The 15,788-nt window shown below is 49.3% G+C and overlaps 1 protein-coding gene across 2 annotated transcripts; it reads right to left on the bottom strand.

Moving 5' to 3' along the window:
- Positions 1-4,692: 4,692 nt before the first annotated feature.
- Positions 4,693-15,277, bottom strand: ZFAND2A (zinc finger AN1-type containing 2A). Of its 2 annotated transcripts, none has more exons than XM_045993779.1 (7): positions 14,895-15,062; positions 13,774-13,871; positions 13,029-13,123; positions 11,022-11,150; positions 7,471-7,622; positions 6,451-6,534; positions 4,693-6,099 (listed from the first exon to the last, which is right to left on the bottom strand). In XM_045993779.1, the coding sequence occupies exons 2-7, from the start codon at positions 13,826-13,828 to the stop codon at positions 6,081-6,083; spliced, it is 534 nt and encodes a 177-aa protein (XP_045849735.1). In that variant the 5' UTR covers positions 13,829-13,871; positions 14,895-15,062; the 3' UTR covers positions 4,693-6,080. The 2 variants fall into 2 exon arrangements, with proteins under 2 accessions (XP_045849735.1, XP_045849734.1); XM_045993778.1 differs by lacking the exon at positions 14,895-15,062 and adding an exon at positions 15,071-15,277 and having other exon boundaries at positions 4,695-6,099.
- Positions 15,278-15,788: the final 511 nt, after the last annotated feature.

Below are 15,788 nucleotides of genomic sequence, written 5' to 3'. Positions count from 1 at the left end.
ACTATGTTACAGAGATCTGAGATACTACACTTGTCTTCCCCTTTCCTCCAGATCTCTATTCCCTAGCACTCAGTCTGGGCCCAGTGCCAGGTCTTCGTTCCCTCTCCCTCTCTTCCACTCTGTGATTTCATCTGTTGCCATGGCTTTCCATCCAACCATATGCCAGTGACTCTAAATCTTGTTTCTGGTCTCAACCCTGCCCCCTGGACTCGCTTACCCACCTGCCTACATGGCTTCTCTACACAGTAGTCCAGTAAATATCTCAAAGAGGACATGCTCACAGCCCAACTCTGGATTCTTCCTTTCAAACCTCTTCCCTTGCTCACTACCCTGCCCACCCCCCACAGAGCCTAAGTGCCATCAAGAAAAGCAAGATGCTATCCCCACTCCTCTCAGTCACCCTGTACATCTTGTTAACTTAACAGCAACAGATTTTCCACGTCTCCTGCCCCCATCCATTTCAGGGATCCACAACCAGGCACCCAGGTCACCCACTCTGTTCTCCTAATGCATTCTCTACCTTATAATGGCCAGAAATACCACTTTAGGTTGTGGATCAGATTACTGTATTATTCATTTTGAAAGTAACATGTTTGTAATTTTTTTTAAAGATTTTATTTATTTATTTGGCAGACAGAGATCACAAGTAGGCAGAGAGGCAAGCAGAGAGAGAGGGGGAAGCAGGCTCCCCGCCAAGCAGAGAGCCCGATGCGGGGCTCGATCCCAGGACCCTGGGATCATGACCCGAGCCGAAGGCAGAGGCTTTAACCCACTGAGCCACCCAAGCGCCCCCATGTTTGTAAATTTTTTAACGTATTATTTATGCCCAACATGGGGTTTGAACTCACAATGCTGAGATCAAGAGTCACATGGTCCACGGATGGAGCCCCCAATGTCTGTAATCTGATTATTTATTTCATTTTTTTAAAAAGATTCATTTATTTGAGAAAGAGAGGGTACATGTGAGCAAGGGGAGGGGCAGAGGGAGAGATAATCTCAAGCTCTGTGCTGAGCATGGAGCCCAACGTGGGACTTGATCACAGGACCCCAAGATGATGACCTGAGCCAAAACCGAGAGTCCACGCTTAACCGGCTGAGCCCCCAAGGCGCCCTCCCAGGGAATTTCCCAGGGAATTTTAAAATTCCCTCAAGGATTCCTCAGCATCCTACAGCCTGGTAGCTAGTCTCCCCATCTGCCAGGTGGGAGCCTCATACCGGTCTCGTAACTAAGTCACGTAATAGTGCAACCATAAAAGTGCCAACCTCACAACAGGAGAACACGTCAAATCTGCACGTGCTGTATTCCTTCCAGCCACATCTGAGGTGCGATCACACGCAACGGCTCTGGAATTCGTTACTGTGATGGAGTTCATGCTTTTGGAAGCAACGTGTGCTGAGGCCGACTTCCCTACTCTCTGGATAACCACAGCAAACCAAAGCAGTGCGGGTGTGGATATGGGGGAGGCTGGGGAGCAGCACGGATACGGGCTGTGCTTTCTGCTCAGTTTTGCCGTGAAACCCAAAGCTGCTCTAAAAAATCCGTTTACCAAGTAAAGAAAGGTCAAATCCCAAATGATCCTGCTCCAGGCTTATAGCTGAAATAAGTAACCATCAGGAAACATGACAATGGTGCCCCATCTCCCGCCGTTGCAGCAGGAATTCCAACCACACACATCCAGCCCAACTCCTGCCAAACACTCCTGGGCGCCCCCTACGGGTCTCTAGTCTCAAGTCAGTAAAACTGCTTTCCTAATTTACAATTTTCCTAATTCAGCAAAAATGACAGTGATACTGTTTTCTCCACTTGTCATGCTTCCTACAAACTCCATCTCACCCTTGGATGCTGAGATGGATTCCAGGACGTGGCGCATCTGATCCTGTCTGCTAAGGTTACCGCGGCCTCCAGCTCAGCAGGCTCCCAGCACAGACACACCACCGCGGCAGGGTTCCAGGCTCAGAACAAGTTTGAGAACCCCTGCTTTAGCCAAACCGTACAAGGGTCACTGCCCTCCATGAGACAGGGGTATATGACAGCGGGGAGATGGGCAGGAGGGCACATGCCCCAAAAGACCAAAGAGTCTGCCTGTGGTAGGCGAATGACACGAACAAATGGCCAAATGACAGCCATGATCTCACATCTGGGCAGCACGTATGCAGCAACAGCTGGTCGCTCAATACAGAGAACCTGACCTTTTCCCTGGCATCCCATAAGCTTCCTGAGTGCTATGGAAACAGCAGCCCCTCTCAATGCTCTCCTTCTCCAGAGAATGTTCACAGGAAAGAAGGAAGGGAGACACTGGCCCACAGATACACGTAGGTGCACTTTCTTCTTAAGACTGCGCCAAAGCGAAGCTATTTACACAAGTAGCTTTCAGTTCAGAATGATAATTTTACAGAATGTAAAATTAACCAACTGCTCTGCCGGTTGGCATGTTTTTGCTGTTTTACTACAGACCATTTTAAAAGGTTGCTTTTGGGGCGCCTGGGTGGCTCAGTGGATTAAGCCGCTGCCTTCGGCTCAGGTCATGATCTCACGGTCCTGGGATTGAGCCCCGCATCAGGTTCTCTGCTCCGCGGCGAGCCTGCTTCCTCCTCTCTCTCTGCCTGCCTCTCTGCCTACTTGTGATCTCTCTCTCTGTCAAATAAATAAATAAAATCTTTAAAAAAAAAAGGTTGCTTTTGTCGTATTTATTCTAAGAAAATCTTAGCTGGTGGTGCATTCGAAAGAGAGCTCATCACCTCGAACAGGGATGTGCATAAACTCTGCAACTGTGGATTTGGGCAGAGCTCCCCCTAACGTCCTAGAGAGGCAGACACACTCGGACAAAAAAAATTAGAAATCAACAGCAGACCACCTCTTGCCTCAGCCGGATCCTCTCCTCCCCCCTGCACTTTCTACACTCTCTACCGCGATCACAAGTCTTTACATCATTTCAGGAAGATACAGAAAAGCAAATCAACACCTCCCTGCGGAAAGTTCTTGGCAGACCAAATAGAGAAGTCAGACCCGTTTCCCTCAGCATGTTCCCCAGAACAGACCACCACCGCCTCCAGACATCTGCAACACTGGACGAATGCCAGAGACCCTGACTCTCAGACCAGAAGCTTGGAAAACCAAGGCCAGTTCAGCCACTGACCAGTCTCAGAGCCTATGTTTTGAGTTTGGTCTTAGGCTTATTGCAAAGAATGAATATGGAAGATTAATTAAAAATAAATTTAAAATTTCCCCAATCCCTCCCATCATAGATGACTTACAAACGCTGACGTGGGGCTGATGGCTATTGTATGCACCTTCCCTGTGACACTGCACCCGACTTCCCCAAAGCAACCAACATTCCCATCAGCCCTCACCACCACCAAGATGGACGGCCTCTGGTGATGCCTTGTGAACGTCTGATGTTGCAGCCCGCATGCCGCTGGGCAGGCAGCAGCCAGTTCCCCCAGGCTGCAGACAAGATGCCAGACACCAGGAATGACGGGCAGTCTGGCTCTGGGCCTTGCCCAGGAAGAGCTGGTTGGTGCCAGCCCAAGGCCAATTCAGGGAAAAGCAAGAAGGCAACCCAGGCAGGGAGTTTTACCTCCCATGGCGTTTGTCACCTGCTGACTGGGTCCAGGTGCCAAGATAGACGGAGTACCCACTTTGTGTCTGTCCCAGCCAGCAAGAAAACACCCAGCTTATACATCAACAGTCACTCCCATCAGCCACAAATCCAAATTCCCTAGGACAAGGTAGGCAAGACACCCTCAAAAGGTTGGCTTTTACACCCACTTGTCTAGGAGATGAGGGGATGGTGGGTTCGTGGGCTGGGCAGAGGACTCAGGATAGAGTGAACACTGGAGGTCCATGGCTCTCAGCAAAGCTTCGGGTTTCTGTCTGAGACATCCAACCTGAGCTTCCAAGGACCCTCTGCCCTGGAGAAGATGTTCGATGGCAGGGAACACACAGGTGCCCGTGGCACCTGTTAATAGAACAGCACTCACGCCCAATCACCCCTGTGGCTGTCCGCAGATCAACTACAGCCAGCAGGTTCCAGCTTGCTCCAGGTCCTCAAGTGGCTGAGCAAATGCAATCCCATCCTGCTCGGAAGCTCCTCCTACCGCCTGGTGCTTCTCAAACATTGCCACAGAAGCACCCCAACAGATAAGGAAAGTAGGTCCCTTCCTACCTTGCACAGATGAACGCAGAGCACAAAACCGTGTTATATTTTTCTCAAAAATGCATGCAAACTTCTAACACTAAAAAAATGTAACATGCTGGAGGGCACCTGGGTGGTTCAGTTGGTTAAGTGTCTGCCTACCGCTCAGGTCATGATCCCAGGGTCCTGGGATCAAGCCCTGCATTCGGCTCGATGCTCAGCAGAGAATCAGGCTGCTTCTCCCTCTGCTGCTCCTCCTGCTTGCGCTCACTCTTTATCTCTCAAGCAAAACAAAAATACCCGGAAACTGTTTAAAAAAAAAAAAAAGAAAGAAAGAAAGAAATCGGGGGCACCTGGATGGCTCAGTGGGTTAAGCATTTGCCTTCAGCTCAGGTCATTATCTCAGGGTCCTGGTATGGAGCCCGGCATCAGGCGCTCTGCTCTGCAGGGAGCCTGCTTCCCCCCTCTCTGTCTTGCTGCCTACTTGTGATCTCTCTGTCAAATAAATAAAATCTAAAAAAAAAAAAAAAGAAAGAAATATAATGCCAGCCACCTACCTGTTTCTAAAGTTTCTAGTAGCCATAGTTAAAACAAGAACAGGTAAGATTAACTTTATTGCTTTATTTAATACATCATACCCAAAATTTTAGCATTTCAACATGTAAATAATAATCTCAACAATCACATAGTTTTTTGGTATTGTCTTCAAAGCTCAGTGTTTTCGATTCTCAATTTGGGTATTATGTTTTCATGAGAAAGGGTTGACCTGTATTTAAAATTTAACAGTTGAAAGAAGACTCACATACCATAGTTAACATACTAAAGAGTTTTCTAAAAAGTACATCAAGTTAATTGCCTTTAAGTTAAATGCAACTAAAAATTCAACCCCAGTTGGGCTGAATGCATTTCCCATGCTCCATAAACTGTGGCTAGTGACCATGTACTGGACAACACGGGTACAGGGAAGTTATTTGTCCGAGTGGGGTCCCCAGACCGGCAGCATCAGCTGGGAACTTGCTAGAAATGCAAATTTTCAAGGCCCATCAGCCCCACAGAACCAGAAGACTCTGGGAGAGGGGACCAGCACCCTTCGGAGGAGCCTTCCACACAATTATGAGCCTGGGAAGTGTGAGAACCACAGGTTCAGAACACGCACCACCAACTAAGCCCACAGAAATAGTTTTGATCACCTATTTTTGGAATGGAAACTGAACAGAAGCCTCTCCCCGTTTTGCATTTTGAGGCTCTGAAAGCAGAAGTCATCGCCTGGACAGGAGCAAGGGGGAGGTCTGGATGTTTAGGTGGATGACCAGTGGGTTAAGATCAGAACCCAACTCAAATGACATCTTGCTTCAGTTTCCCAGTGCCCAGGGTCGCAGGACATGGGGCTCCTTCATGGACTGAGGCTGTCAGTGTAAGCCCAGCACTTGAGTCTGTATGGTCACAGAGCTGTTTGCTCAGTGGAACAAGGACTGTGTGTAAGAGCCACCTCTGAACAAGGACCTTAACACAGTAGGCCCATGGCCTCCCCAACCTTTCCTGGGTTCAGGTACCTGTCACCACAAAAGCCATAAGATGAAGACAGAATAAATCAGCTGTCTGACTGTATGGTTGTGTAAGTGACAGAGGCTTCCAGAACGCTGGGTTGTTCTTGAGAGACTCAGGCCAGGGCAGAGCCGCCCTCTGAAGGATCTGAGTGCACGAGATCAACCTTAATGTCACTTTATTTGGAGGAAGCAGGTTGATGGAGTAGCTTAGCCTAGCTTAGAATATCAAAATCCTTCTGTTTATCCTGCCAAAACACGTACATTTACTGGGAAAGTTTTAATGGCATTCCACACTGTCTGCCAGGAGAAGTACAGAGCCACTACAGCGCCAACACTACCTGCCCTGCTACAGTGATACACACAAGCCACCACGCCACTGTGGGCTGACACAGTCCCATCACCTCTTCACTTTCCACCTGAAAGAGAACAGAAGAACAGCTTATTTTTTTTTAGGTCTTGATTAACCAGAAGCAACTGATCACATAAAAGCTCTAGGCTAAATAAGGTATTTCGGCAACCAGCCGTAGACCTGTTACTGCTAGATATGGTCTGTTCTGGAATGAACTGCGCTGGTAACTCAGGGCCTGAGAAAACTCACATCCAGATCGCTCAGCCTTGCTTACACTGAGCCGACGGATGAGCACATCATTTTAACCGGTCAGTTGTTAACAGTACTGCAACAACTCTGCAGCGCTGGGCACTCAGACAAGAACCACGGCCCCCGGCATAAAGCACCTGCCCTTAGTGCATGCCGTCCAGACCCATACCTGAGTCGACGAGCCAGCCAACTGGTGGACAGTGTGTTTAACGCTCCCGATGGCTTGGATTCAGAGGCTCGGGCAGCTGCACACCTACACAGAAAGGTCAGACCAACAGTCATCGACCCCTTCATCGCTCATCTGGAGAGCTGCATGCGCGGCAGCCCGAGAAACTACCAGGAACGAAAAGGTAAACTTCAGCATTCCACAGCCAGTTTAGGCAAACGTTTTCACTGACTTGAGAAAGGTGCTCTGTTATACCACTCATGAACGGGTTGAATTACGTCCCCGACACTCAAGACCTCAGAACCTGACATTTGGAAGTAAGTAAGGTCATCACAGGTGTAATTAGCTGAAATGTGCTCAGACAGGAGAAGGGTGGGACCCTAATCCACCCTTGGATGGGGTGAAGGAGTGATATAAATTCCCAGGCACTGCCGACTCTGTAAAGCAAGGATGCTGGCCAAAAGGTACCCATCTAGAAGCCCAAGGGCAGCTCTCCAGCAAAGACGGGTAGGCACGGGCTGCCTAAGCCAGTGTGACCATGTCCTCATAAAATGGGGACATTTGGACATAGACACATAAGGAAAACTTAAGTGATGGACACACAGGTTATGGGGAGAGATGCCCACAGCCAAAGTATGCCAAGGGCTGCCGGCAAACCACTTGTAGCTCGGGCGCAGCCTGGACCGGCTCACCCCAGAGCCTCCAGGAGGAGCCCGCCCCGCCACACGTCCGTCTCAGACTTGTGCCTCCAGAGCAGGGAGATTGAACTGCTGGTGAAGGTGCCCAGGCCGTGGTGCTTTGTTTTGGCAGCCACAGGAAAAAACACAACAGAAATCCAACTTTAATTTAAGATCCAATTTTAATTTAGATTATATTCATCCAAACTCCTACAACAAATATTTCACCTCAACAACTTAGTTCAGTAAATGATCAGAGTTGCCCTATCCCCACCACAGAGGTCAGGCGGTCCCATGGGTGTCCCTGTACATGAGCCAGCACGTCACAGGCAGCCTCGCTTCTCACCCGGCTACGCCAATGGGGTGGCCCCCGTGCTTGCAGCTGTGATCCAGAGGGTGTCTATGCTGAATACAGAAACTCCCACGGCACTGGTCACAAGCCACCTGCATCATCTCTTTCTTCCTGCACCCCTCTTTTGAGCACCGGAATGTAAAAATCTGAAAAAGCAAGAATTGCTTCAATAAGCAATTATTTAACAAGCCCCAATAAGACTACCAACATTTAAACGAGAAATGGTTCTTAGCTACAAGGAATGAAGATGTCAAGATTTCATTCAAACATCTGCCAAGCACACAGGTGAGTACTAAGGAGACAGCAAAGTTTTAACAAACAAAAAAACAGCATCTTAAGTTGGGGATTCATGTGGGACGACTGGAGGTGTTCTCAGGCCAGACAAAACAAAACACCACACACAAAAAAAACCCTCCACAGGAGTGGGGACCAGGGACACAGAGAGAAGGTGGCCAAGACTGTGGAATCATGCCAGTTATACAGAAGGCAGCTGGTTCCAGAGGCTCTGGAGACATTCCACGGAGCTGAAGAATCTGTAGTCTCTATACCCATTATGTTTTTGGGGTTCGGGGTTTTTTTTTTTTTTTTGCAGGGGGCAGTAGGGATGGGGTGAAGGAGTGATATAAATACCCAGGCACTGCTGACTCTGTAAAGCAAGGATGCTGGCCAAAAGGTACCCATCTAGAAGCCCAAGGGCAGCTCTCCAGCAAAGACGGGTAGGCACGGGCTGCCTCGAGCAACTGGAGTAGTGCACACAGCGCAGGCATGCAGGGGTGGGGACAGGGGATGGGCTTGGGTCCCGAATCTGGGGTGAGCCAAGAACAAGGAAGACCCTGTCAACTGACCCTGTCAGTTCAGAAGGAAAGCATGCCAAGTGCAGCTGTGGTCTTATATAGAGTCAAGCAGGTTTTAGAAGTTCCAGAATGATTGGAGGGCAAAGCCCTAAGGACTCACAGCGAGAATGGGGTCATGGAGGGGGACTGGGATTGGCTAGTGAATAAAAGGTTTTGGGTGTTAGGCTAAGGCATACAGAGCTTATTCTGTCATGTTGGAGGCTGAAAACAGCAAGAGGGGTTAACAAAACTTTGGCTTATTACATTAAATAATGTAACATAACCAGGTAGTTCATAACTATAAACCAGGATTCATGACTGGAAACTGAGATTTAAGCCTGACAAATGCCCATTTCCTGAAGTCGAGCTCCTTCAAAGCCCATGTACTTATTTTGGAGAAAAACAAGAAAGAGGGAGTAGGGCATCTCGGAAAAACCACCTGAGTAACCTGGTAGGGCCTTTGGGAAGGGAAAGCCATAGAGCTGGCCGAGACCAAACCCCAGGAAGGCCTGAGCATCTGAGAATCTGCAGTCTGAGGGGAGAGGGCACACATTACGTGCTGTCAACCAAGGGCAAGTTCAGTTTGAGGGTCCTTGGACTTCTGGTTAAGGAAAACTGAACACGTATACTGGCTCTGACTCCTGAAATACAATGAAAATGATAAGAAGCAGATTTTCTGAAAAGGGATAAACCCAGAAGGACCATGATAAGGATTAAAAAAAAAAACACAAAAGTTACAAGATTTTAGGGGAAAAAAGCACTCAAGTAATAATGAACCCTGGCAGATACAAGAAAGGAAAACCCGTAAGCTGGTGGGGAAGGTCAAGAAACACCCCTATTCATAAACAAAACTCCCAACATCTCTGAAACCGGCTGTAGCAGCCGCTCAGGGTGCCATGGGACCACCACGGGAGTGGCAGTGTGTCTGAGAACAGACCTGCAGTGCTGCACCTGAGCCCAGCAGCAGGCGCATGCTTGGCTGAGGGTCTGAGAGAGGCTGCTGGCCTGGGAGGGCCAGCAACGGGCAGGGGGAGCACAAGAAACACGGGATGGGCACTCAGAAGGCAGTAAGGACTTCACGCTCCCTGCGGAGGAGATGCGAGAACTCTTTCCACCTAGCTCCACAATTCTGGAAGCCACAGCACGCTCTCCGGGCGGGGAACAGAATGCCTTCTCTGGGGAATCCGATTAGCCCAAGAGAAAGACCTGAAATCACAGAGCACAGAAGGTGGACCAGGCAGATGACCCACAGCAAAGGCGAGAGTCCACACTGCCCCCGCCGTGAGAGTGAGCACTCGGCTTCAGCCTAGCATGTGAGGAGCACATTCACTGGGAATGCACAAGAAACACCTTGGATGCAGAATTCACAGGAAAAGGAAACATACAGAGGAAATAAGGAGATCTAGCCAAGAAGTCCAGCACCCAAGGGACAGGAGTCTAGAGGAAATCAAAGAATCCAAGATGGCATTCCAGATGGAAACACTGGAGCTTCCAGTTTGGAAGGGCCCACTGTCTACAGAGGATGACAGATGAGGACGGATCCACACGAGGAACAGTCAGGGTGAAGTTTCCAAACTTGGGGATGGGCAGAAGAGGGGAGGGGTGGGGTGGGGAGAGAGCCTCCAAGCTGCCAGGCAGAAAACTGGTCCCACAAAGGCCCAATGGAGAACAGCTGGGAAATTCCCAACGAGAAAACAAACCAGCCCCTGCAAATATTCAAACAAAGATTCTAAAGCCAGGCTGCTACCCCCAGGCAGCTGAGCAAGGAGGAACAGAGAACAAAGACCCTGCGACATACACAACCTCCCACTTATCTTCCATGGTCCTTCGCATGTGGAACATATGCCTCCCCCCAAATAAGGGGAAAACGAAGAAAGAAAAACACAAGACACAGGAGATTAGAGAGCTCTCGTAGGGGAGCTAGATGCAGGAAACTAGGATCTAGCATAAGAGGAATGCAGAGGGAATCTCTCACCTGTGGAGAACTGGGACACTGGTCCAGGAGCATACACCGTGTCTGCTAGGAGGGCAGGGGTGGCAAGAGACCTGACCACATGGGAACAGGGGGAGGGAACTCCACGCTCAGCCCACACTGTGGTCAATAGGCAATGCCCAAAACTATACGGAACAAGACACTTAAAAGACAACAAGACACACACTTGGAGAAAAAGGAAGTACCCCAAACAAACAAGACGAGCAGAAAAATCTGCCTCCTGTCATTTTCATTGTATTTCAGGAGGAGTCGGAGCCAACAAACAAGTTGAAAGCACCTGCTGTGGAGAATAGGGTCTACTGTTTTTCCTAACATGATTTACTCCAAATGAACAAACGGAGCGCTTTCACAAAGATACCAACACTACAAAAGCAGGAACACTGAATGTTCAAATTCTATTATCCTTTTACGTTTTCCTAGAAGGAGCTTAGGAAAAGTACACATTAACAGAATGATTCTAGAAACACCTTAATGCTCCATCTTGAGAGAAAAAGGCAAGAAACCTATAAGGGAAACAAATCCCAATGTAGATTCAGATATTCAGAGTATGTTCATATAACCGTATGAAGCCAAGCCATGACAACATGGGGAAACACTGACACATCACGAAGATTTTATTTTGTACACAAATGATGAGTACTACAGACCACAGTTAGATAACCGACCTTCCCCCGCTAGGGAAAACCAATAGTCACAGAGTGGACGTAATTTGTTCTTACCTTCTCTTTCTTCCCAGGATGACAATTACAGTCTCGATCAATGTGCTCACCAACCACCACATCTGGTATCTCTCCCTTTTTTACTGGGACTGGGTTGTTACAAAGTGGGCACACTGGGACCTGAACATCCTAAAAATAATGATATAAGAGAATATTCCAGATTCAGACAACCAAAACTCACCAAAGAAAAAGGTACAACAGCACAGCGCATTGAAAATCACATAGGGTACACACACTGATCTTCTGACTGCTCATTAGAAGGAGATACAGTTAACACAAAGGATTTACAGTAAGGCAACCTTACGGATTCAGGATAGAGCCGCCAAAGGTAGAATCCAGTGGAATTTAAACATAACAGACTATTACCTAACTGTGGAAATGACCCTGAAACAATTAGTAAATGGCAGTCAAGGAGAGAAGCTGGAGAAACTGATCTGGTCTCAGGGCACTCTGGCTCTGTCCAGCATCATCTCAGTGAGTGGTGAAGCAGCCCGAACCCCTCAGAATGGAGAAAAAGAAGAAAACACTAGCCATAAAGACCCTCTGGTTCCCTTCAATTGCCAACAGCCTATCTAATCCTTTTGTGGCTCTCACACGCAGGGAGACTCACTCACCTGACAAGGGAACACACGGCTAGGCTGAGGTCTCAGGTACATAATGACCAGCCAAGCCCAAGACTGTGTGGCTCTGGAGGGAAGAATGAGGCACCCAGCAGCTGCATGCCCAGCAGTTAAAAACCTCAGAACCAAGGCAGGAGCTAAAGAAACTTAGCTCAGCAAGAAAACAGAGGTGACAACTGACATCCAAACAGATAATCACAGAATTAATGGGACCTAACTGTCTGTAGGGGCTGAGCTGAAGGGGCACCCAGAAGTCAGGTGACAAGTCTGCCAAATTGAGAAATAAAGCATTACTAATGATCTCCAGCCAGACTCTCCCTATCTAGAGACATGGGGAGGTCACAGCCAACCAATAAACTGGGTCCTGTGGCCTAGTCATCCTGGTAAATATGAGTCACCCTCCCCCACACCCTCATGATGACCTAGAAAATGCTGGAGGGTCAGGCCTTGGCCAACACTAATGAAAGCACGTAATAATGCTAAGTCATTAATGTTTTTAACTGCCACTAGGGAAGCGGCAGTACGGACCCAAAGAAGTCACTAAAATAACCTCTGAACCACCAGAAACAAAATGAATATAGGCTGGGGGCCACGTGCAAAGTCAGTAACAGAGGGATCACACCTCTGGACTCACACAGGTTGATTTTCTTAGAGTCCTGTTCATCTTCCCGTTTCTACCAGGTACTATTTGTCACTAAAAAGATTCTCAAGACTGCACAGTTACCCAGATAAGCATTTTTTAAAAAAAGATTTTATTTATTTATTTGACAGAGATCACAAGTAGGCAGAGAGGCAGGCAGAGAGAAAGGGGGAAGCAGGTTCCCTACTAAGCAGAGAGCCCGATGTGGAACTCGATCCCAGGACTCCGGGATCATGACCTGAGCTGAAGGCAGAGGCTTTAACCCACTGAGCCACCCAGGCACCCCTAGATAAACATTTTTAATACCTCCCAGATTAGATACTTTGTTAAGTATTAGATACCTTGTCAAGTATTTCTTGCACTTCACAAAGATACTCCTGTTTTTTCTCAGTATAATGAATCAAAGGAACAGAATATTTTAACATGCAAAGCAAGCTCTGAAGGTTTAGATACAATTTGACTTCAAGAGCCCCTAAACATGAAACCTGTTGCTTTAGAGCTGTGCCATGTAGAACTCCCCATGATGGTGGAAACGCACCACATCGGCACTGTCCAACACAGTAGTCACTGGCCACATATGACCGCTGAACAACTGAAATGTAGCTAATGTGACTGAGAAACTGGATTTTAAGTCTCACTTCATTTGAATGAAATTATTAGCTATATGTGGCTAATGTCTACTACTAGGACAGCACAGCTGTAGACAATGAAAAACAAGACTGCTTGGAATAAAGTATGATAAATTACCTTCATGAATGCAAATGGACATTTATGTGCAGCACAAGTAAAATGGGCTTTACAGAAATCTTGTTTACATGCATCACATTTTAAGGGAAGAAAATCTAAAACAAAAAAAAATACCATTTTAAAGATTAGGACAAAAGAATTCTAGAGCACATTAAACAGGTATTTACCTATACTGATTTCTTTACGCCTACCAAATATACCCTTGAGGAGAAAAACATCAGGAATCATAACTTTCACAATGCCAGCAAAACTGAAGAACTTATAAAGCTATCTTTTCTTTCTTTTTTAAAAAAATTTAATTTCTTTCTTTTAGAGAGAGGCCGCAGGGGGTAAGGGGAGGGCACAGAGAGAAACTTAAGCAGACTCCCCACTGAGCTCGGGAGCCCAACTCAGGGCTCCTTCTCACCAGCCTGGGCCAAAAACCAAGAGTTGGATGCTTAACTGTCCGAGCCACCCAGATGCCCCTATAAAGCTATCTTTTCAAAAGAGACCCATCCCATGTAATATCACAAATATATAAGCAGCACATTTGTATCCACTTGGCCCTGGCCCTGGTACCTGGCCTTCAGCAGACACTGAGTAACAATGCTAAACAGAACCTGAGCCTCAGGCCAGCCTCTCAATGTTGAAAAGCCACCAGAGCGAAGACCCAGAGAATAGCTAATTAATAAAACAGTCTGTTCTTCTCGACTAAACAGCCAACAAAACACACATTGTCTATCAACATTCTCTTAATAGTGCTTACCTAGCTGTTTGCAAGTTTTTTCTGAACAATGCTTCCCCAAATCAGGGAACTCCATTATTTGTAAGTGTCCAAACACAGATGACAGAGAGATGGATCACCTACAAGAATTAAAACAGTTAGGTAAGGAAAGATGGCCATCATTTCAGTCCCCAGAGTTCATAACTTAGGGATAAGAAAATAAACATGCTCTGTGGGAAGCATTCAACGCCCAAGTCATCCTGGGCCCCCACAGGGCACTAAATAAAGCATCACAAATTCTTGCTGCTTTTCAGCAAAGAGAAAAAAAAAAAAAGCTGATAAGTATCAGCTCCTTCAGAATCCACCCTATTAGGACAGCCACTGTTTCTTAGGTCTTTTAATTTCCTCCTTGAAGAATCTCACCCGGACTTCAGGTTTCCTTTAAACCGTTCTGACTCACGCTGACAGGGGTTTTCCATATTCAACTTACACAAACGCGGGCCAAAAGTTGGGCCACAGTTTCATGGAGTGAGTATACTTGTTGACATACACAAAACCGTTGCCAGGTGCCAAATCACGGGAAATTAGAAGAGCTTCAGCTCTGCCCCTGCTGTTCTCTACTCCCTCATGCATTGAGGTTTACTCAGAACTTGCTCCCTAATGACAACCCAGAGTTGATGAGGGAGAAGAGCAATCGCTTAACTCACGGAGAAACTAGGTGGACGAAGGGTGAAGCTACTGCGCTCCAGAGGGAATTGGAGTCTGTTAACAGGCCTCATGAGATCCCCTCCAGGACCTAGCACTCACAACCCTCTCAAGAACCCCTCCTAGAAGTCAGGTCCGGAGGGACCACTCCAGGCAGCCTACGCCATGCTGTCCCCAGTTCCCCGCCCCCGCCCCCCGCCAGAAGTCAGGTCTGGAGGATTCACTCCCGGCGCCGGGCAGCGTACACCGTGCTGTCCCCAGGTTCCCCTCCCCCGCCAGAAGTCAGGTCCGGAGGGTCCACTCCGGGGAGCGTCCGCCGCGCTGTCCCCAGTCCCCCCCGCCCCGCTCCTCCCCTCGGATCGTGGTTCATAATCACTCCTCCGAAGAGGCCTTTGCCCCGACCGTCACGGCTTCTCCATACCCTCAGAGAACTCTGTGACTCCCGTCCCAGCACCCACCCACTCCGGTCCCGAACGCGCACGACGTCTCCACTGCCCGCGCCCCGGAGCTCAGGCCCATGGCAGGTGAGCGCGTCGCTGTCTCATCGGGCCCAGCCCCCGGCCGTGGTCTCGTTCGGCTGGCACCCGGAGCCCTCCCTGCCGTGCGACCCGGGGCCCCGCGCCTGTCCCCGGACCTGGCTCTCGTCGGCGCCCGGGTGGCTGCGGAGGCGAGCCGGAGGCGGCGGAGACGGGAAGATGGGTGTCCCTTCCAGCGGTCAGCTGCAGGGGACGAGTCCAAAAAGCCGGGGAAAATGGGATCCGCCGCGCGGCGCCCCGCCGTCCAAGCCCGCGGGAGTGCGAAGCAGCCCATACCGCCGAGGTTCCAGCCATTTATTCGCTTCCTAGGGCTGAGAGAGACGCCGCGGCCAGTACCTGCCCGGCGCGCCCCGATAACGTCACCACCCGGCCGGCCAATCCCGCCCCGCGGATGCTCTGCGTTCCCGGCGCGCCCCGATGACGTCACGACCCGGCCGGCCAATCCCAACCTCCCGCGGCCCCGTGGACCCGCCACTCTTCGCTCCACCGCCTCCTTTCTCGAACAGTCCCGCGGCTTCTGGGAGCCGCTGAGTCACGGTGAGGGGGCTCCGCGCAGGCGCTCTTGGCCGACTACGCGGCGCGGGAAAGCTGAGTCACCGCGGCGAAGCTGAGGCCCCCGGCAGTCGTGCGGAGGGTCGGCCGTACGGGGAGCTGTGCGCAGAGGGAGCCAGAGCCCGCGCCGCAGAGGGGACACCGTGAGGTACGCAGCCGGCACTGCCGAGCGGCGCCCCGAGTGGGGTAGGGACCTTGACCCTGGGGAAAGCTTTCGACGGAGAGCTTCCCTGTTTTTGCCCAGTGGGCTACCCGGGCGCTGCC

The sequence above is a fragment of the Meles meles genome, chromosome 21 (genome assembly GCF_922984935.1).
Source record: "Meles meles chromosome 21, mMelMel3.1 paternal haplotype, whole genome shotgun sequence".
Classification (NCBI taxonomy): domain Eukaryota; kingdom Metazoa; phylum Chordata; class Mammalia; order Carnivora; family Mustelidae; genus Meles; species Meles meles.
This window is presented reverse-complemented; position numbering and strand designations above follow the sequence as displayed.